General features: G+C 42.9%; 2 protein-coding genes across 5 annotated transcripts in view; one reads left to right on the top strand and one right to left on the bottom strand.

The window, feature by feature from the left end:
* The first annotated feature begins 734 nt into the window (after window positions 1–734).
* Window positions 735–4,124, top strand: LOC139383853 (ragulator complex protein LAMTOR3). Of its 2 annotated transcripts, XM_071128434.1 has the most exons (7): window positions 735–877; window positions 1,163–1,200; window positions 1,325–1,359; window positions 1,927–1,985; window positions 2,097–2,230; window positions 3,625–3,688; window positions 3,786–4,124. In XM_071128434.1, exons 2-7 carry the CDS (start codon window positions 1,192–1,194, stop codon window positions 3,857–3,859), a joined length of 375 nt encoding a protein of 124 aa, XP_070984535.1. In that variant the 5' UTR covers window positions 735–877; window positions 1,163–1,191; the 3' UTR covers window positions 3,860–4,124. The 2 variants fall into 2 exon arrangements, with proteins under 2 accessions (XP_070984535.1, XP_070984534.1); XM_071128433.1 differs by lacking the exon at window positions 735–877 and having other exon boundaries at window positions 966–1,200.
* Window positions 4,125–19,504: 15,380 nt separating this feature from the next.
* The window catches only part of LOC139383306 (phospholipid-transporting ATPase VD-like), a 38,337-nt gene continuing 35,340 nt past the window's right edge, over window positions 19,505–22,501 (bottom strand). For all 3 annotated transcript variants that reach the window (XM_071127785.1, XM_071127784.1, XM_071127783.1), the window contains 2 exons: window positions 19,918–20,105; window positions 19,505–19,781 (listed from right to left, as the gene is read on the bottom strand). In XM_071127785.1, coding sequence (XP_070983886.1) covers window positions 19,544–19,781; window positions 19,918–20,105 — 426 coding nt within the window. In that variant the 3' untranslated portion in view covers window positions 19,505–19,543. The remainder of the gene's footprint in view (window positions 19,782–19,917; window positions 20,106–22,501) is intronic.

Below are 22,501 nucleotides of genomic sequence, written 5' to 3'. Positions count from 1 at the left end.
GGGGGAATGACAAACCCTGAGAAGCAGACTAAGTAGCCCACTTTCTATTTAATTTATTTCTTAATTACTCTCTTTTTTTCTTTTTCATTCAGCTAGGTTTGGTAATAGGTATAATGCACATTACATCCATTCGCAGAAATGCAATGGTTTTGGATACTCGGTGCTACAGAACAGAATTAACAATTTCCACAGTTGACAGAACTCTCATTTTGAAACATTTTCGAACAGAGTAACCCGAATGTTGCTGGCGCAACATGGGTCAAGTCAAAGATTATATATTATATTGACAAGATACTTAAGTGACCGCTCTAACAATGGCAATACATGTCCTCAAAGATGGAGGAGTCAGTGCTATCCGGAATCCTTGGGACGTCCCTACCCCATTGAAGTTTACATTTAAAATAGTTAAGGTCAGGGTTATGGTTAAGGTTTGGGTAGAGGTTAAGGTTAGGTTTAGAGTAGGGACGTCCCAAGGGTCGCAGATGGCACAGACTTGACCAAGATGGAAGGCAGGCGGCGAGATCAGGTGGGACCATTCTAACCAATTAGAGGGCAGATACCCGTGTTAACCACATGCACAACTAAGTTTAAAAAATATATATATATATGTGCCGGAATTAAATTTGCATCCACTTGTATTAGTAAGAGCCTATATATTACAAAACGTATATTCGATCAAATAAGCCTTACGTAATTCGGCACTCTCTCATAGACCATACAAAAAGAGCTTATCGCACACAGTAAGAATTTGGGCTGAGTAAATCATCTCGCTTCGCCTCTTCCTAGCTGAACAAGTCAGTCATGTGATTTCCTTGTGCTCAAGCGGAGTCAGAAAAGCATCGAAGATTTTGTTTCAAGTAAAAAAAAATACAATAAGGTAACTAATACAGTGCATTTTAAAAGTATTCGATAAATATTGTCATACCTTGTAGCTAGTGAAAATTACATTTGGTAAGTAGATGCATATTGAAAACAACCAAGTTCAGTTAGCTAACATTACGTAACCTTCCTAAACCCAGTAACGTTATCAGCTGGTTATAGCGTACTGTAGCTAGCTAACGTTAGCTGTCAACAAGTCAGGGGAAGCTTGGGAGAGCACAAAAATACCTGATATTCTTTAGCTTTACAGACACCCTTGCCATAATTCAGTTCTCTATTTTAGTAATTGACGGTATAAAAGAAATTTCCACCATGGCTGATGTAAGTATCAATTCTTTGAGCACAATCACTAATTAGCTATATCCATCTAGCCAGATGAAACTATAGCTAGCTACACTCGTGTAGCAAATGGCTTTGGTCTAACACATTGACACATTTGTTGCAGGACTTGAAGAGATACTTGTACAAACAGCTACCAAGGTATGTTGGTTGTATGATTATGGTGTGTTCACTGTGATGCTTCTGTTGCTGAAACCTAATGAGTTAATTTGACTTGACGAATTATGTCACGTGTAGCAGAGTAAACTCCACAGTGAAGGATGTTTCTCAACTCCACCAACCCAGTGGAGCAGACTAGGCTTTGTGCAATTCAGCTCCAACTACATTGATTTGCCCAAGGCCAATACTTAAATAATGAAATGTTTACCTTGTATTTTTGTTTGTCCTCTGTTGCCTCTTTCTTTGAAATCCATATTTTTCAAGAAATGTTGATCAAATACAGCCACCGACTTTGCAAATGCACATGTGCCAACAAGAAAACAGTTGGTGGTTGTATTTTTTAAGTATGGAGGACAAACATGGGTACAAGGTAAGTGTTTCATAATTTACATTTTAAGTATTGTGCTTGGGTGACTCAATGTAGTCTGAGCTGAATTCTATAAAGCCTAGTCTCTGCTCCACTCCGTTGGAGTTCAGAAATGTCCCTCACCATGGACTGGGGTTAAGTCGGCTATGTCAAATGCTGCTCTTTTTCTCCTTATCCACCAGTGTTGAGGGTCTTCATGCAATTGTAGTGACAGACAGGGATGGTGTCCCAGTTATCAAAGGTAGGTCTTCCTCACAACTGTTCTGTTCTAAAAACTAGGTAATTTAGTTGACCTCTTCTCATCCATGTTCCAATGTGTTGTGCTCAATGTACCTGATATTTTATCCTTCAGTGGCAAATGATAACGCACCAGAATATGCGCTACGGCCAGGCTTCCTCTCCACCTTTGCATTGGCCACTGACCAGGGCAGTAAGCTAGGGCTCTCCAAAAACAAGAGCATCATCTGCTACTATAACACATACCAGGTAAGTTAAATCTAGAACTAGCAATTGACATTGTTGCCTGGGGCGACTTGGTGATTAGTTGAGTCAGGTGTTAGTGCTGGGCTAGAATGAGTGTGCATTCCCTGGGGCTCCCCGGGAATGGCTTGAGAAACACTGACCTACAGTGCATTCGGAAAGTATTCAGACCCCTTGACTTTTTCCACATTTTACGTTACAGCCTTACTCTAATGGATTAAATTGTGTTTTCCCCTCAATCTACACACATCTAATGACAAAGCAAAAACAGGTTGACATTTTTGTAAATGTATTAAAAATAATAGCGGATATCACATTTACATAAGCATTCAGACCCTTTACTCAGTACTTTGTTGAAGCACCTTTGGCAGCGTTTACATCCTCACGTCTTCTTGGGTATGATGCTGCAAGCTTGGCACACCTGTATTTGGTGGTTTTTCCCCCCCATTCTTCTCTGCAGATTCTCAAGCTCTGTCAGGTTGGATGTCGAGCATCCCATCAAGGATCTCTGTACTTCGCTCCATTCATCTTTTCCTCGATCCTGACTCGTCTCCCAGTCCCTGCCACTGAAAAACATCCCCACAGCTTGATGCTGCCACCACCATGCTTCACTGTAGGGATGGTGCCAGATTTCCTCCAGATGTGACGCTCTGCATTTAGGCCAAAGAGTTCAATCTTGGTTTCATCAGACCAGAGAATCTTGTTTCTCATGGTCTGAGTCCTTTAGGTGCCTTTTGGCAAACTCCAAGCGGACTGTCGTATGCTTTTTACTGAGGGGCTTCTGTCTGGCCACTCTACTATAAAGGCCTGATTGGTAGAGTGCTGCAGAGATCGTTGTCCTTCTGGAAGGTTCTCCCATCTCCACAGAGGAGCTCTGGCAGTGACCATCAGGTTCTTTGCCACCCCTCTGTCAAGGCCCTTCTGGCCAAACTGAGCGATTGGGGGAGGTCTAGGAAGAGTCTGGATGGCTCAACTACTTCCACTTAAAAATGATGGGGGCTACTGTTCTTGGGGACCTTCAATGCTTGGTTTTTGCTCTGACATGTACTGTCAACTGTGGGACCTTCTATAGCCAGGTGTGCCTTTCCCAAATCATGTCCAATCAATTGAATTTACCACAGGTGGGCTCCAATCAAGTTGTAGAAACAGCTTAAGGCTGATCAATGGAAACAGGATACACCTGAGCTCAATTTTGAATCTCAAAGGGTCTGAATACTTATGTAAATCAAGTATTTCTGTTTTTTAAAATATTTAATACATTTCTAAACCGGTTTTCACTGTCATTATGGGGTATATTTAATCAATTTTAGAATAAGGCTGTAGTGTAACAAAATGTGGAAAGTTGGAATATTTTCCAAATGTGAGGTTGTGCCTTGTTTGATTGCCTCTCCTTTTGCCAGATTGTACAGTTTAACCGGCTGCCGTTGGTGATCAGTTTCATCGCAAGCAGCACTGCTAACACAGGTAAGATAAAGATCTCCCCTTATCTCCTCTGCATGAATGAGGATTAAAAGTATAGAATTCTGAAGGGTTATTCAAGCTTAACTGATGTTGTTTATAGGTTTGATCATCAATCTGGAGAAGGAGCTCGTACCGCTAATTGAAGAGCTACGGCAGGTAGTGGAGGTTGCTTAGGAGTGTTACCTTGACGACAAAAGGACTGTTCTATGACAGAATCAGAAGTTTCCTTTTTCATGATCACTCATGTACATGCACCCTCACACAAGGATGGCTCTGTTGCAGAGAGACTGATACATGTTTGATAGTGTCTTGATGCTGTATTCTTTGTCCTTCATGTTCTAATACTTTAATGTTACCCCTTCCTTGCTTGTGTTTTTTGTAATTAATCTGACTCATGTAGACATTTTCTTAAAATAAATATTAACAGAAGTCACCCTCATACTGTGTTATCTTGCGTAAAATTAAGATCAAGTGAATGTCAACCGGTGAAAGCTATCGGTCAATTTAGAAAAAGGAATTCCTGGAGGAACTGAAGTATCACAAAATAAATATATCTACAACAGGCCAGGGCAAAGGCCGGGGGCCGTATGCGGACCGCGACTTGATTCAATACGGAATCATGCGCAGGTCAGAATTTGCAATAGTAAAGTTTTGAAAAATTAAAAGCCCAATGAATACTCTCCATTGTAAGGATTTAACTCCCACCGCTTGTGGGATATTTATTTTGAAGGCAATTATAACAACAACAGGCAGTGGCTGACGCGTCAGTTACAAGTCGTAGCAAGCTAGAAATTGCGCAAAAATGAAATGTTCAATGAAAGGTAAAGTCGACAATGAAGGGGTTTCCAGCAAGTGTGGACATCGAAATATTGATTTGAGGTATCCGGGAAAGCTGTGTGCGTCGCTGTCTCGAAGGACTACAACTTACCGGACACTTCCAGACAAAGCATGCAGAGAAATATAGGAATGTTTTCTGAGCGGAGTGCAAGTGCATCGAAGGAGTTGCTTTCTCAGTTGCAAAAGCAGTAAGGACTTTTCACAAAATTGCAGTCAGCAAACGACGGAATTGTCCAACAAAATAGCGAATGGCTTGCTTTAGCTGAGGGCGAATTCTTTAAATAATGTTTAATTGACTCTGCAGCAATACTTTGCCTCGACAAGAAAGAGCTGTTTGAAAATGTTTACCCGTCAAGACGAACTAGAACACAGCGTGTTGAGGACATCGCAGAGAATATGGAACAACTGACAGACGAGGTAAATTATTTCTCCTTGTCCCTGGATGAGAGCAGTGATGCACATGACGCGGCGCAGATGTTGATATTCTTACGAGGCATAAACCCAGACTTTGACAGTACGGAGGAGCTTGCTTCAGTGCAGTCAATGAAGAGCACAACCACAGGGAAATATTTATTGGAGGAGGTTAATAAGTGTGGCAAAGCTGGGACGGAGTTTGGAAAAGGTATCCAGTGTGGCCATTGTGTGCCCAAACTTGACAGAAAAAAACGTTGGTCTTTTGAAAAGGATACAAGATCAAGTAGCTGAGCAGAACCCAGATCAGAACATTATTTTCCTGAATTGCATTATTCATCAGGAGGTGCTCTATAAATGTGTACTGAAAATGAGTCATGTTGTGGATGGTCACTGAATGGGTAAACTTCATAAGAGCAAAATGTTTAAACTACAGGCAGTTTGTCTCACTGTTGGAAGAGACAGTCGGGTCATGCAGATCTCCCCTACCACACAAACTTCAGATGGCTGAGCTCGGGGAAGCTGCTTAAGAGTGTGGGACCTGAAGTCGGAGATTGCTGAGATTTTGCAAATGGAAACTATGTGGATTTCCCTCAACTGCAAGATGATAAAAAAAATGGTTGTCTGATTTTTGCCTTCACTGTGGACATCATTGCCCTCATGAATGAACTGAATTCCAAACTGCAAGGAAAGGGCCTTTTTTTCACATCAGATTTACAGCCTTGTCAAAGCCACCAAGGGAAAATTACACCTCCTGACCACCAAGTAGAAGCCAACAATCTCACCCATCTTCCGACACTAGTCTGTTCCCTATCGGATGACCAATGGGAGAAGTATACATCGCTGCTGCGTGCTTTGAACGGTGAGTTTTCTCGTCATTTTGAGGATTTCAAAGTGTTGGAAAATGACATGCTGTTGGTTTCCTCTCCTTTCACCTTCAATGTGGATAACGCTCTCACTGACCTGCAACTTGAGCTTATCGATCTTCAGTCTGATGCAGTGATTGGAGAACTATTCAAAAGAATGTCACTGACGAGGTTCTATGAATCTCTCGATGAACAAAACTTTCCAAAGATTGGGAGACATGCTCAGATGTTTGTACTGTTTGGGTCAACCTATGTGTGTGTGAACATTTTCTGTTGTGAAATATAACAAGTCAAGGCACAGATCATCTCTTACTGACTCTCACCTCTCAGCAATCCTGCGCATAGCGACGTCAAACTATACCTGACCACTGCTCTAGTGAATGCACATCAGAGCCCTCACACCGATTGAGTAGTTTAAATGTAATGTTGAGCTCTCATTTTTGTGCATACCTGCATACCTTTTGTGCATGAGTTCTGTCCGTGGTGCTGAATGCACAGTGTACTTTTCCCTCCGTGTAGTTCATAGCATTTTTAATCATGAAAATACCTACCAAAAGGAGAACATGTATGTGGTTTATTTCTGTGCATATTAAAAAAGTAAAATATGTAGCATATCTGCATGTGATTTATAGTAGATATCTGTAACATGATTCTGGCCTGCGTTGGAAAAAATATATTCTAATGTGTCCCTCCATGGAAAATAATTGCCCAGGCCTGATTTACAACATTGTCATTGTGCATGTTCTGGAAATTGCATGGTAAAAATGGATATTGTTTAGATGTTCAGAGCCCACTTGTATTTTTTCTTAGATTAGATGACTGGCTGGTAACCTATGTGGAGCAGAGAGGATCTCTGTGGCTAACAGGAGTGACAAGCTACCAGTCTTGAGGTTAAGAACTTTTAGTTCATTGTGGAAATATGCCTATTTTGGTTGTTCACATCTGTCACAGCTACTTCTCTTCTCTCATCCGCTTCATGTTGTCATCTTCCTTTTATCTGTGACTGAAAACGATAAACATTCATTTGTTAGGCTATTTTGCTCTGATTCTACCCCCATTAGTTAAGCATTTGGACTAAGAGGTAGCCAGTTCAAGCTTTGTTTCTGTTGAATACATTCTAATGGTGGAATATGGGCTCACCAATTTCCATCTTGTTATCGTGATCCATTTGTCCACCTCCACACCACTCTTGGTACACAAAATAAAATGCATCAAATGTCCTCTTGGGAAACACCACACAGACAGAATGATGATTATTGCACATTTTCAAATCATTAAACTTAAATAATACAACAGCTACAAAAAGAGACCCAGCAAGAAGAGAAAGTGGCTGCCATCTTTCCATACAAAAAGAAGCTTAATTTGTGTGCAAATTTGTTTACATCCCATTTAGTGAGGATTTCTCCTTTGCCTAGATAATCCATCCACCTGACGGGTGGCATATCAAGAAGCTGATTAAACAGTATGATCATTACACATTACAGTACCTTGTGCTGGGGACAACAAAAATGTGACAATGCCACAGATGTCTCAAGTTTTAAGGGAGTGTGCAGTTGGCATGCTGACTGCAGGAATGTCCACCAGAGCTGTTGCCAGAGAATTTAATGTTCATTTCTCTACCATTTTCGATAATTTGGCTGTACGTCCAACTGGCCTCAACCGCAGAACTTATGTAACCACACCAGCCCAGAACCTCCACATCTGGCTTCTTCACCTGCGGGATTGTCTGAGACCAGCCACCCGGACAGCTGATTAAACTGTGGGTTTGCACAACTGAAGTATTTCAACAAAAACTGTCAAACTGTCTCATGGAAGCTCATCTCCATGCTCGTCGTCCTCACCAGGGTCTTGACCTGACTGCAATTCGGCGTTATTACCGACTTCAGTGGGTAAATGCTCACCTTTGATGGCAACTGAAAAGCTGGAGAAGTGTGATCTTCATGGATTAATCCTGGTTTCAACTGTAGCGGGCAGATGGCAGACAGCGTGAATGGCGTCGTGGGTGAGCGGTTTGCTGATGTCAACATTGTGAACAGTGTCCCATGGAGGCAGTGGGGGTATGGGCAGGCATAAGCTACGGACAATGAACACAATTGCATTTTATCGATGGCAATTTGAATGCACAGAGATACTGTGGCGAGATCCTGAGGCCCATTGTCGTGCCATTCATCCGCTGCCATCACATCTCATGATAATGCACAGCCCCATCTCGCAAGGATCTGTACACAATTCTTGGAAGCTGAAAATGTTAAATTTCTTCCATTCTTCCATTGAGCATGTTTGGGATGCTCTGGATTGACGTGTATGACATTGTGTTCCAGTTCCCGCAACTTCTCACAACCATTGAAGAGGAGTGGAACAACATTCCACAGGCCACAATCAACAGCCTGATCAACTCTATGCGAAGGAGATGTATCGCGCTAGATACTGACTGGTTTTCTGATCCACACCCCTATCTTTTTTTTAAAGATATGTGACCAACAGATGCATATCTGTGTTCCCAGTCATGTGAAATCCATAGATTAGGGCCTAATTAATTTATTTCAATTGACTGATTTTCTTATATGAACTGTAAGTCTTTGAATGCATGTTGTGTTTATACAAACACAACATGTAAAGTGTTGGTCCCATGTTTCTTGAGCTGAAATAAAGGATCCTAGAAATGTTCCATACGCACAAAAAGCTTATTTCTCTACATTTTTGGCACAAATTTGTTTACATCCGTGTTAGTGAGCATTTCTCCTTTTCCAAGATCATCCATCCATCCATCCATCCATCCATCGTGTGTCATATTAAGAAGCAGCATGATAAAACAGCATGATCAGGTGCACCTTGTGCTGTGGACAAGAAAAGGCCACTCTAAAATGTGCAGTTTTGTCACACAACACAATGCCATAGATATCTCAAGTATTGAGGGAGCGTGCAATTGGCATGCTGATTGCAGGAATGTCCACCAGAGCTCTCGCCAGAGAATTGAATGTTCATCTCTCTATCATACACCACCTCTAACTTTGTTTTAGAGAATTTTGCAGTATGTTCAACCGCCCTCATAACCGCAGACGACGTCCAGCTTCTTCACATGCGGGATCGTCAGACCAGACTGATGAAATTGCGGAGTATTTATTTCTGAAATTAAAACCGTTTTGTGGGGAAAACCGTATTCTAATTGGCAGGGCATGGCTCCCAGGTGGGTGGTGTTTCAAAGTGTTGGAAAATGACGATTATCTGCCTAGTCGTGAAATCCATGGATTTCCTTATATGATCATTAACTCAGTAAAATCATTGAAATTGTTGCATTTTGCATTTATATTCAGTAAATACAGTATACATTTCAATGTATACATAGTTCTGATGACTGTTGAAATTAGCTTGATGTAACAACCTGCTCAGTCAGTTTAAGTCAATTTAATTTGAAGTTTTATCCTAATTTCAATGTTCACAACGCTGGTTGATTACTTTTTTCAAATCTCATGTATTTTCCACATTGATTCCACGTTGCTGACAAATTGCAACAACATTGATTCAACCAGTGTGTGCCCAGTGGGTTACTAATTTCACACTTTAATAAACAACGCCTCTACCATAATAGGTACAACAAAATTGAATTTAGTGAGAAATTGAATATTTATTTTTTACATTTATTCAAAGGGGCAATCTGGGATTCAAACAACAATAAATAAGCCACTCCACAACTTTTTTTTTTTTGTAAACACCGGAGGGATGGGGCTAGCTAACTACCTTTAGCGTCTATGAATGAAGGTTTCTTCTGGATGGGGGAGTTTTGTTAACCTCTTTGGGCTGCAATCCTGTTAACGGGATGATATGACAAAAGCCAGTGAAAGTGTAGGGCACCTAATTCAAAACAACAGAAATCTCATAATTAAAATTCCTCAAACATACATGTATCCTATACAGTTTAAAGGTAATCTTGTTGTTAATCCCACCACAGTGTCCGATTTCAAATAGGCTTTATGGCGAAAGCACCATAAACGATTGTTAGGTCACCACCAAACTACAATAAAAACAGACATTTTCCCAGCTAAAGAGAGGAGTCACAAATAGAGATCATTTTCAAAAAACAAAAGGTTAAATTAATACACACCTTTATAGGGTTAGTGCTTTTTTACTGAAAACAGACGGAAGACAGGCGTCCGTCCACCTGTGCTAATTTGCTATCTAGTGTGTAAGCGTAACCTGGAAGTGTAGCGAAAGTAGTTTCACAGATGGTGTTACCAAAAGCTGTGTGGATCTGTGCTAACCTGCTACAGTAAGTGTATTATTTCTATTTGAAGGATTCTTTATTTTTTATTTAACCTTTATTTAACTAGGCAAGTCAGTTAAGAACAAATTCTTATTTACAATGACGGCCTACCAAAAGGCAAAAGACCTCCTGCGGGGACAGAGGCTGGGATTAAAAAATAAATTAAAAACATAAATATAGGACAAAACACACATCATGACAAGAGACAACACTACATAAAAGAGAGACCGAAGACAACAATTTAGCAAGGCAGCAACACATGACAACACAGCATGGTAGCAACACAACATGGTAGCAGCACAAAACATGGTACAAACATTATTGGGCACAGAGAACAGCACAAAGGGCAAGAAGGTAGAGACAATAATACACCACACAAAACAGCCACAACTGTCAGTAAGAGTGTCCATGATTGAGTCTTTGAATGAAGAGATTGAGATAAAACTGTCCAGTTTGAGTGCTTGTTGCAGCTCGTTCCAGTCACTAGCTGCAGCGAACTGAAAAGAGAAGCGACCCAGGGATGTGTGTGCTTTGGGGACCTTTAACAGAATGTGACTGGCAGAACGGGTGTTATATGTGGAGGATGAGGGCTGCAGTAGATATCTCAGATAGGGGGGAGTGAGGCCTAAGAGGGTTTTATAAATAAGCATTACCAGTGGGTCTTGCGACATGTATACAGAGATGACCAGTTTACAGAGGAGTATAGAGTGCAGTGATGTGTCCTATAAGGAGCATTGGTGGCAAATCTGATGGCCGAATGGTAAAGAACATCTAGCCGCTCGAAAGCATCCTCGCCTGCTGATCTATAAATTATGTCTCTGTAATCTAGAATAGGTAGGATGGTCATCTGAATCAGGGTTAGTTTGGCAGCTGGGGTAAAAGAGGAGCGATTAGGATGGAGGAAACCAAGTCTAGATTTAACTTTAGCCTGCAGATTTGATATGTGCTGAGAGAAGGACAGTGTACTGTCTAGCCATACTCCCAAGAACTTGTATGAGGTGACTACCTCAAGCTCTAAACCCTCAGAGGTAGTATTCTTCTTACCAAACCACATTACCTTTATTTTGGAGGTGTTCAGAACAAGGTTAAGGGTAGAGAAAGCTTGTTGGACACTAAGAAAGCTTTGCTGTAGAGCATTTAACACAAAATCTGGGGAGGGGGCAGCTGAGTATAAGACTGTATCATCTGCATATAAATGGATGAGAGGGCTTCCTACTGCCTGAGCTATGTTGTTGATGTAAATTGAGAAGAGCGTGGGGCCTAGGATTGAGCCTTGGGGTACTCCCTTGGTGACAGGCAGTGGCTGAGACTTATACACTGCACTCTTTGAGAGAGGTAGTTAGCAAATCAGGCAAAAGACCCCTCGGAGACACTAATATTCCTTAGCCGGCCCACAAGAATGGAATGGTCTACCGTATCAAAAGCTTTGGCCAAGTCAATAAAAATAGCACCACAACATTGCTTAGAATCAAGGGCAATGGTGACATCATTGAGGACCTTTAAGGTTGCAGTGACACATCCATAACCTAAATGGAAACTAGATTGCATAGCAGAGAGAATACTATAGACATCAAGAAAGCTAGTCAGTTGATTATTGACATTCTTCCAACGCTTTTGATAAACAGAGCAAAATAGAAATAGGCCTATAACAATTAGGATCAGCTTGATCTCCCCCTTTAAATAAAGGATAAACCGTGGCTGCCTTCCAAGCAATAGGAACCTCCCCAGAAAGGCGAGACAGGCTTGGCGATGATAGGGGCAGCAACCTTAAAGAAGAAAGGGTTTAAACCATCATCTGACGCAGATGTTTTTTTTGGGTCAAGTTTCAGGAGCTCCTCTAGCACCTCAGACTTGGTGACTGCTTACATGGAGAAACTTTGTAGCGGGGCAGGGGGAAAAAGAGGGAGAAGGATTGGGGATAGTCACATTAGAGGGGGTGGGAGATGAGGAAATGTTGGAAGTGCAAGGAGGCATGGCTGAGTCAAATAGGAATCCTGACTTAATGAAGTGGTGATTAAAGAACTCAGCCATATGCTTCTTGTCAGTAACAGCCACATCATCAACTTTAAGGGACATGGGCAGCTCTGAGGAGGAGGAGGGTTTATTCTCCAGGTCTTTAACCGTTTTTCAGAACTTCATGGGGTTAGACCCACAGATAGAGAACTGCCCCTTAAAGTAACGAACTTTGGTCGTCTGGATAGCCTGAGTGCACTTATTTCTTATTTGCTTGAACGAGAGCCAGTCAGCCTGAGTATGTGTGTGCCGAGCCTTTCGCCAAATGCAATTCTTAAGGTGGAGTAACGCTGCAAAATCACGGTCGAACCAGGGGCTGAACCGTTTATAATTTGCATTTTCTTTATGGGGGCGTGTTTGTTAAAAGTACCACTGAAAATATAAAAAAAAGGTCCAAGCGTCTTCGACAGAGGGGCTCAAGCTGATTCTATACCATTTTACAGAGGCCAGTTCATGAAGGAAGGCTTGCTCATTAAAGTTTTTTAGCAAGCGTCTATAACAAATCAGGACAGGTTGTTTCACTGAGCAGCCATGATGAACACAGGCTGTAAACCAGTGATCACTAAGGTAATTACAGAAAACACCAGACTGATACCTATCAGGATTATTTGTGAGAATAACATCAAGAAGAGTAGCCTTTTCTGGGTGTTTGGACTTTGGAGTCATACCTTGTGGGATTGGTAATAATCTGAGGAAGATTATTGGGCCGACCAACCAGTGCTCCCGCACATTGGCTAACCGGGCTATCTGCATAGGTCACCAAGCAGGACAAATTCAGACTTGGTGTAAGGGGCCAGGAGAGAGCTTAGGGCAGGTAGGATACAGGCCGGTGCTGATGGAGGACGATAGCACCCAGCAACAGTCAACAAAGAGCTATTTGAATGTTTGATACTTAAAACCAGCAAATCAAATTGTTTGGGGACAGACTTGGTGGAGACAACCAAGCACAGAAGGTGATCCTTGGTGAAGATTGCCACTCCCCCACCTTTGGAAGATCATTCTTGCTGAAAAAGGTTATAACCAGAAAGGTTAACATCAGTGTTCAAAACGCTCTTCCTTAACCACGTCTCAGTAGTGACCACACATCTGGATTGGAGCTCTGAACACACACTTTCAATTGATCCATTTTAGGTAAGAAGCTTCTAGTGTTAATGTGAAGAAAACCCAGGCTTTTACGGGAGCAGAAATCTTTGAAGCAGATATCAGAGCACAAGTCAGAATTGGGGCTAGCAGCAGTAGATGGGACAGGGTGTACATGCACATTTCCAGATATCATCAACAGTAATACAATCAAGGCACGGCATAGTACAGGGAGAGCTTTGCAGTGCTGATTTATGACATCTGAATGTGCATCAGATGACAACAAGATCATATTGTACAGCAATTTCATCAAATCAAATTTTATTTGTCACATACATGGTTAGCAGATGTTAATGCAATTGTAGCAAAATGCTTGTGCTTTTGTTCTGACCATGCAGTAATATCTAACAAGTAATCTAACAATTTCACAACAACTACCTTATACACACAAGTGTAAAGGAATGAATAAGAATATGTACATACAAATATATGAATGAGCGATGGGCGAACGGCATAGGCAAGATGCAGTAGATGGTATAGAGTACAGTATTTACATATGAGATGAGTAGTGTAGGGTATGTAAGCATTATACTGTATAAAGTGGCATAGTTTAAAGTGACTAGTGATACATTAATTACATCCAATTTTTTATTATTAAAGTGGCTAGAGATTGAGTCAGTATGTTGGCAGCAGCCACTCAATGTTAACAGTCTGATGGCCTTGAGATAAAAGCTGTTTTTCAGTCTCGCGGTCCCAGCTTTGATGCACCTGTATTGATCTCGTCTTCTGGATGATAGTGGGGTGAACAGGCAGTGGCTCGGGTGGTTGTTGTCATTAATGATCTTTTTGGCCTTCCTGTGACATTGGGTGGTTTAGGTGTCCTGGAGAGCAGGTAGTTTGCCCCCGGTGATGCGTTGTGCAGACCTCACTACCCTTTGGAGAGGCTTACGGTTGTGGGCGGAGCAGTTGCCGTACCAGGCGGTGATACAGCCCGACAGGATGCTCTCAATTGTGCATCTGTAAAAGTTTGTGTGATTTTGGTGACAAGTCGAATTTCTTCAGCCTCCTGAGGTTGAAGAAGCGCTGTTGCTCCTTCTTCACCACGCTGTCTGTGTGGGTGGACCATTTCAGTTTGTCCGTGATGTGTATGCCGAGGAACTTAAAACTTTCCACCTTCTCCACTACTGTCCTGTCGATGTGGATGGGGGGGGGGGTGCTCCCTCTGCTGATTCCTGAAGTCCACGATCATCTTCTTTGTTTTGTTGAGTGTGAGGTTATTTTCCTGACACCACACTCCGAGGGCCCTCACCTCCTTCCTGTAGGCCGTCTCGTCGTTGTTTGTAATCAAGCCTACCACTGTAGTGTTGTCTGCAAACTTGATTGAGTTGGAGGCGTGCATGGCCACGCAGTCATGGGTGAACAGGAGTACAGGAGAGGGCTGAGAACGCACCCTTGTGGGGCCCCAGTGTTGAGGATCAGCGGGGTGGAGATGTTGTTTCCTACCCTCACCACCTGGGGGCGGCCCGTCAGGAAGTCCAGGACCCAGTTGCACAGGGCGGGGCCGAGACCCAGGGTGTCGACCTTAATGACTAGTTTGGAGGGTACTATGGTGTTAAATGCTGAGCTGTAGTCGATGAACAGCATTCTAACATAGGCATTCCTCTTGTCCAGATGGGTTAGGGCAGTGTGCAGTGTGATTGCATCGTCTGTGGACCTATTGGGGCGGTAAGCAAATTGGAGTGGGACTAGGGTGTCAGGTAGGGTGGAGGTGATATGATGTTTGACTAGTCTCTCAAAGCACTTCATGATGACGGAGGTGAGTGCTACGGGGCGATAGTCATTTAGCTCAGTTACCTTAGCTTTCTTGGGAACTGGAACAATGGTGGCCCTCTTGAAGCATGTGGGAACAGCAGACTGGGATAAGGATAGATTGAATATGTCCGTAAACACACCAGCCAGCTGGTCTGCGCATGCTCTGAGGACGCGGCTAGGGATGCCGTCTGGGCCGGCAGCCTTGCGAGGGTTAACACATTTAAATGCTTTACTTACGTTGGCTGCGGTGAAGGAGAGCCCGCAGGGTTTGGTAGCGGGCCATGTCGTTGGCACTGTTTTGCCCTCAAAGCGAGCAAAGAAGTTGTTTAGTTTGTCTGGGAGCAGGACATCGTGGTCCATGACGGGGCTGGTTTTCTTTTTGTAGTCCGTGTTTGACTGTAGACCCTGCCCCATACCTCTCGTGTCTGAGCCATTGATTTGCGACTCTACTTTGTCTCTATACTGACGCTTAGCTTGTTTGATTGCCTTGCGGAGGGAATAGCTACACTGTTTGTATTTGGTCATGTTTCCGGTTGCCTTGCCCTGATTAAAAGCAGTGGTTCGCGCTTTCAGTTTTGCACGAATACTGCCATCAATCCATGGTTTCTGGTTGGGGAAGGTTTTAATAGTTGCTGTGGGTACAACATCACCGATGCACTTGCTAATAAACTCGCTCACCGAATCAGCGTATTCATCAATGTTATTGTCCGACGCTATGCGGAACATATCCCAGTCCACGTGATTGAAGCAATCTTGAAGCGTGGAATCAGATTGGTCGGACCAGCGCTGAACAGACATGAGCACGGGCATTTCCTGTTTTAGTTTCTGTCTATAGGCTCGGAGCAACAAAATGGAGTCGTGGTCAGATTTTCCGAAAGGAGGGCGGGGCAGGGCTTTGTATGAGACGCAGAAGTTAGAGTAACAATGGTCCAGGATTTTTTCCGCCCGGGTAGCGCATTCGATATGCTGATAAAATTTTGGGAGTCTTGTTTTCAGTTTAGCATTGTTAAAATCCCCAGCTACAATGAATGCAGCCTCAGGATATGTGGTTTCCAGTTTACATAGAGTCCAATGAAGTTCATTCAGGGCCATCGATGTGTCTGCTTGGGGGGGATATATACGACTGTGATTATAATCGAAGAGAATTCTCTTGGTAGATAATGCGGTCGACATTTGATTGGAAGGAATTCTTGGTCAGGTGAGCAAAAGGACTTGAGTTCCTGTATGTTATGATCACACCACGTCTCGTTAATCATAACGCATACCCCCCGCCCTTCTTCTTACCAGAGAGATGTTTGTTTCTGTCGCCGCGATGTGTGAAGAAACCAGGTGGTTGTACCGACTCCGATAGCGTGTCTTGAGTGAGCCACGTTTCAGTGAAACAAAGAACAATCTCTGATGTCTCTCTGGAAGGCAACCCTTGCTCTGATTTCGTCTACCTTGTCAAGAGACTGGACGTTGGCGAGTAGTTAACTCGGGAGTGGTGGGCGATGTGCAAACGATGGCAATTAATCACCTGTGCGATTCTCCACCTGTCAGGCTACAGCGTCGACTCAACATTCTAAAAGCACCAACTGAAATCCTACACACACGCTGACCAAACGGAAATGATGAGGAAGTTCCAAGCAGACACGCCACAACAAAAATGTAAAACTGGCACAGACATTACTACAGTAGTCCTACATAGTCATCTGCCTACTGTGATCTCAACGGGTCCACAGTTTGTAGGATTAAACTGTTCTTTATCCACATTTTAAAAGAAAGATGGAGGGAGGTAGAGGAGGGGAGGGAGCTAGCAGGGTTGACTCAGGCCCCATTTACCCTTGTTTAGAATATTAGGCTAATGAAGTAGTTTGTATAATAATAACACTAATTATCGTACACAAATTAACATCAGACGTTTAATAACACTAAACTCAAATAATTAACATGATACAGAACACATGAGTTGCTAATGTATTTATACCAATATCTTATACATTGCTCTGAAACACATTTGGAATTAAGTTGATATAAAATAATGACTTCTAATCATTGCTCTGAAACTTTTCTAATTGGACTATATTCAAATCAGCTGCCTTTGCCATGTTGTACAGGATTTGATATGCAGGATTGTACTGTAAAAATTACATCAGTCTAATGTTACCACATAAAATACTGAGGATGATCAGTCTGAAAAAGACCAAACCAGGTCAGAATTGCATGTGGTAGAGAAAAACGTCACTTCTCAGAAGTAGATATGAATGCCAATGCCTTATCCAGGCAAACTCAAGAGAACATTTGTAAAGCCTATTTTCAGTGGTGGAAAAAGTACCCAATTGTCACACTTAATGATACCTTGATAGAAAATGACTCAAGTAAAAGTGAAATTCACCCAGTAAAATGCTACTTGAGTAAAAGTCTAAAAGTATTTGGTTTTAAATATACTTAAGTATTAAAGGTAAATGTAATTGCTAAAATATACTTATATTATAAATAATTTCAAATTCCTTATATTAAGCAAACCACAATGTGTTTTCTAATTTACAGATAGCCAGGGGCACACTCAAACACATAATTCACAAACAAAGCATTTGTGTTTAGTGAGTGCCAGATCAGAGGCAGTAGAGATAACCAGGGATGTTCTCTTGATAAGTGTGTGAATTGGACAATTTTCATGTTCTGCTAAGCATTCAAAATGTAATGATTATTTTGGGTGTCAGGGAAAAGGTATGGAGTAAAAAGTACATTGTTTTCTTTAGGAATGTATTAAAGTAAAAGTTGTCAAAAATATAAATAGTAAAGATATCCCCAAAAAACAACTGAAGTAGTACTTTAAAGTATTTTTTACTGAAGTACTTTACACCACTGCCTACTTCACATAGAGGGCCATACCTGAATCCTCCTCCTGCACTTAGGCCTACTAAGTTGCACTTTTGGTTGTCTTGCTTTAGAAGCCCCAGGCCCTCAGTCAATTCCCACATTTAATTTTCATTTTGTCAGTGTGTAACTGTACATAGCATTTTGGTTCTTGTCTTGTAACTAAACATGTGCTGCCACTTTGGTCAGGACTTTCTCAAAAAGAGATTGTATCTCAACAAGGAAATACATGTTAAATAAATATATCCCATGTTTTAGTGGACTGCTTTACTCAACTAAAGGTCAGAGGAAAACAGTGGTGAGAAAGGTCAGGTCCATGCCAAATCCATTTCAACTCCAGTCAAAATGAATTCAAGTGTGATTCAGGAGGAAAAGGCCACTTTACAGCATTTTGATTTGGTCTAGCCCTTCAATGGGACCTCTGTGTCCAAGGTTCATATGCATAATTTACAATGTTATTTTGGAGTGTTTGTTTACATCGAAGAGTTGTGCCTAAACACAAAAGGTAGCTTGATGCTAACTTTAAAAATAAGTGTACGCAGCTCAAGGATTGTAAAAACATTCCAAACATTACACACTCCTGCATATAATTCCACCCTTCTCAACGAATAGCCTTCTGTTCTCTACATGCTCAATGCACATTGAAGAGTGGACCACACCTAGCAGTGTTCGGGTAAGGTGCACTATGAAGGGGCCTCTTCACCATGGACACTGGATTGTGTCAAAGTCCTACCACACAGCACATACACATTTATGAATGTGTCCACATCACCAATCTTTTCTCAAGGGACCATGACTCCATGTTAATGCAACTCTCATGTGAGAAACATCCATCTCTTTGCCCTGGATAGACAGCATGGTGATCTTAACCAACACCAGTGAGCAATGCATGCAAGGCAGCAAGCCAGCTAGCTTTTTTTTTTTTTGAATTTTACCCCTTTTTCTCCCCAATTTCGTGGTATCCAATTGTTGTAGTAGCTTGTCTCATCGCTACAACTCCCGTACGGGCTCGGGAGAGACGAAGGTTGAAAGTCATGCGTCCTCCGATACACAACCCAACCAAGCCGCACTGCTTCTTAACACAGCGCACATCCAACCCGGAAGCCAGCCGCACCAATGCGCCGGAGGAAACACCGTGCACCTGGCCACCTTGGTTAGCGTACACTGCGCCCAGCCCGCCACAGGAGTCGCTGGTGCGCGATGAGACAAGGACACCCCTACCGACCAAGCCCTCCCTAACCCGGGCGACGCTAGGCCAATTGTGCGTCGCCCCACGGACCTCCCGGTCGCGGCCGGTTACGACAGAGCCTGGGCGCGAACCCAGGGACTCTGATGGCACAGCTGGCGCTGCAGTACAGCGCCCTTAACCACTGCGCCACCCGGGAGGCCCCAAGCCAGCTAGCTTTGAAGGGTGTTAGGGTTGAACCCTGTAGCCACCATGTAAATAATGAATAGCACAGGCTTGGAACCTCTAACCCTTGCAATTTGACTGGTAAATTATGCTAACTGATGTGGCTCATGCAATGGAATGTATTTTTTGTAATGTCAGTTGAGTTAATTCAACAAATCACAGCACAAATTGAAGGGTAAACTTCCAGCTTTTACTTCCTTCTTTGCTCCTAAGAGTACACTCACAATGGCTACCAATTATGCCATCAATGACTTGAATGGGGACTATTCTTTTCTTTCTATTGTAGCCACCTCCTGTAGCCTCTGAGGTCAGGAGAGCACAGAGCCAGTGGCAGCTCTGCATTCCTTCAGCTCTTTAGGGAGTATAAAGTCAGGGATCTTGATGTCCAAGTCTTCCACGTTGATGATGAGACCCCTGGCTTTACTCTGGGTCTGGTTCCAGTGCTGCATCCTCCTACAGTAGTTGTCTGGGTTGAGCTGGTCCATCAGAGCAGCTTTCAGTGTGTCAGAGGGGGAGATGCTGTTGCGCAATGCATGGAACAGGAATCTGAAAGAGTAACAGTGAGGGAAGGTAGAAAAGGTTTAAAAAATGATTTACAAAAAATATGTTTTTTATGACATGGGTCTCAAATCGAGCAGTGATTCTGTCTGAAAAGGATTGGCACTACTGTTGGTGTGTATACCTTGGTAGCAGTGCCAGCACGGTGGTGAGGGCACATACTCCATAGAAGAGTGGTTGGGACATCTGTAGCTTGTCCACACCAAGGGGATTGGTGGGGGGACTACACGTCACACACACCACACTGAAGACCAGGGTGAAAGAGAAGTAGAAGAGAGCACTACCCACCAGCACTAACACATGTAGCCATGTCTGTAACACAGAAACATAGCACAGATCAACATAGGAATATAAATAGAGTACATAACATGGAACAGGAGTATTCAGACACGATCCCAGGTGCACTTATTCACAACTTGAACCCATGAGTTGCCCCCTTCAAAATGTGAATGCATTGAGACCTAGTCAAAAGTGCTAAATACAGTGCATTTGGAAAATGTATTCAGAACCCTTGAATTTTTCCACGTTACGTTACAGCCTTATTCTAAAAAGGATTAAATTGTTTTTTCCCCCTCATCAATCTACACGCATTACCCCATAATGACAAAGTGAAAACAGGTTTTAGGAAATGTTTGCGAATGTATAAAAACAAACAATTACAGCCTCGAGTCTTGTTGTGTATGACGCTACAAGCTTGGCACACCTGTATTCGGGGAGTTTCTCCTATTCTTCTCTGCAGATCCTCTCAAGCTCTGTCCGGTTGGATGGGGAGCGTCGCTGCACAGCTATTTTCAGGTCTCTCCAGAGATGTTCGATTGGGTTCAAGTCCGGGCTCTGGCTGGGCCACTCAAGGACATTCAGAGACTTGTCCCGAAGCCACTCCTGCATTGTCTTGGCTGTGTGTTTATGGTCATTGTCCTGTTAGAAGATGAGGTCCTGAGCGCTCTGGAATAGATTTTCATCAAGGATCTCTCTGTACTTTCCTTCGTTCATCTTTCACCCGATCCTGACTAGGCGCCAAGTCCCTGTCGCTGAAAAACATCCCCACATTATGCTTCCACCACCATGCTTCCCGGTATGGATGGTACCATGTTTCCTCCAGATGTGTCTCTTGGCATTCAGGCCAAAGAGTTCAACCTTGGTTTCATCAGACCAGAGAATCTTGTTTCTCATGATCTGATACTCCAAGCAGGCTGTCATGTGCCTTTTTCTGAGGAGTGGCTTCCGTCTGGCCACTCTACCATAAAGGCCTGATTGGTGGAGTGCTGCAGAGATTGTAGTCCGTCTGGAAGGTTCTACCATCTCCACAGAGGAATTCTAAAGCTCTGTCAGAGTGACCTTCAGGTTCTTGGTCACCTCCCTGACCATGGCCCTTTTCCCCCAATTTTTACAGTTTTGTTTTATGTATTTCACTTTTATTTAACCAGGTAGACTAGTTGAGAACAAGTTCACATTTGTAACTGCGACCTGGCCAAGATAAAGCAAAGCAGTTCGACACATACAACACAGAGTTACACATGGAATAAACAAACATACAATCAATAATACAGTTGAAAAATCTGTATACAGCATGTGCAAATGAGGTAGGATAAGAGAGGTAAGGCAATAAATAGGCCATGGTGGCAAAGTAATTACAATATAGCAATTAAACACTGGAATGGTAGGATGTGCAGAAGATGAATGTGCAAGTTGAGATACTGGGGTGCCAAGTAGCAAGATACATAAATAACAGTATGGGGATGAGAAATTGGATGGGCTATTTACAGATGGTCTATGTACAGGTGCAGTGATCTGTGAGCTGCTCTGACAGCTGGTGCTTAAAGCTAGTGAGGGACGTAAGAGTCCAGCTTCAGAGATTTTTGCAGTTCGTACCAGTCATTGGCAGCAGAGAACTGGAAGGAGAGGCGGCCAAAGGAAGAATTGGCTTTGGGGGTGACCAGTGAAATATACCTGCTGGGGCGCGTGCTACGGGTGGGTGCTGCTATGGTGACCAGTAAGCTGAAATATGGCGGGGCTTTACCTAGCAGAGACTTGTAGATGACCTGTAGCCAGTGGGTTTGGCGATGAGTATGAAGCGAGGGCCAGCCAACGAGATCATACAGGTCACAGTGGTGGGTAGTATATGGGGCTTTGTTGACAAAACAAATGGCACTGTGATAGACTGCATCCAATTTGTTGAGTAGAGTGTTGGAGGATATTTTGTAAATGACATCGCCGAAGTCGAGGATCGGTAGGATGGTCAGTTTTACGAGGGTAAGTTTGACAGCAAGAGTGAAGGATGCTTTGTTGCGAAATATTGCTCAGTTTGGCATGGCAGCCAGCTCAAGGAAGAGTCCACGGTGTTCTTGGGGACCTTCAATGCTGCAGAACTGTTTTGGTACCCTTCCTCAGATCTGTGCCACGACACAATCCTGTCTCTACAGACAATTCCTTCGCCCTCATGGCTTGGTTTTTGCTCTGACATGCACTGTCGACTATGGGACCTTATATAGACAGGTGTGTGCCTTTCCAAATCGTGTCCAATCAATTGAATTCACCACAGGTGGACTCCAATCATGTTGTAGAAACATCCCAAGGATGATCAATGGGGAACAAGATGCACCTGAGCTCAAGTTCGAGTGTTATAGCAAAGGGTCTGAATACTTATGTAAATAAGGTCATTTTAAATTGCAATGAAAATGTCACTGTTTACAAATAATTCAATCTCA

The sequence above is a fragment of the Oncorhynchus clarkii genome, chromosome 25 (assembly GCF_045791955.1).
Source record: "Oncorhynchus clarkii lewisi isolate Uvic-CL-2024 chromosome 25, UVic_Ocla_1.0, whole genome shotgun sequence".
Lineage (NCBI taxonomy): Eukaryota > Metazoa > Chordata > Actinopteri > Salmoniformes > Salmonidae > Oncorhynchus > Oncorhynchus clarkii.
The sequence above is the reverse complement of the archived record's forward strand: the minus strand, read 5'-3'. Positions and strand labels throughout refer to the sequence as shown.

Bases quoted from the DNA above. Each gene is read 5' to 3' on its own strand.
- LOC139383853 (XM_071128434.1), top strand. The intron at 1,986-2,096 runs GTAGGTCTTCCT...TTTATCCTTCAG, and splicing joins TGGTGTCCCAGTTATCAAAG to TGGCAAATGATAACGCACCA. The intron at 2,231-3,624 runs GTAAGTTAAATC...TCCTTTTGCCAG, and splicing joins GCTACTATAACACATACCAG to ATTGTACAGTTTAACCGGCT.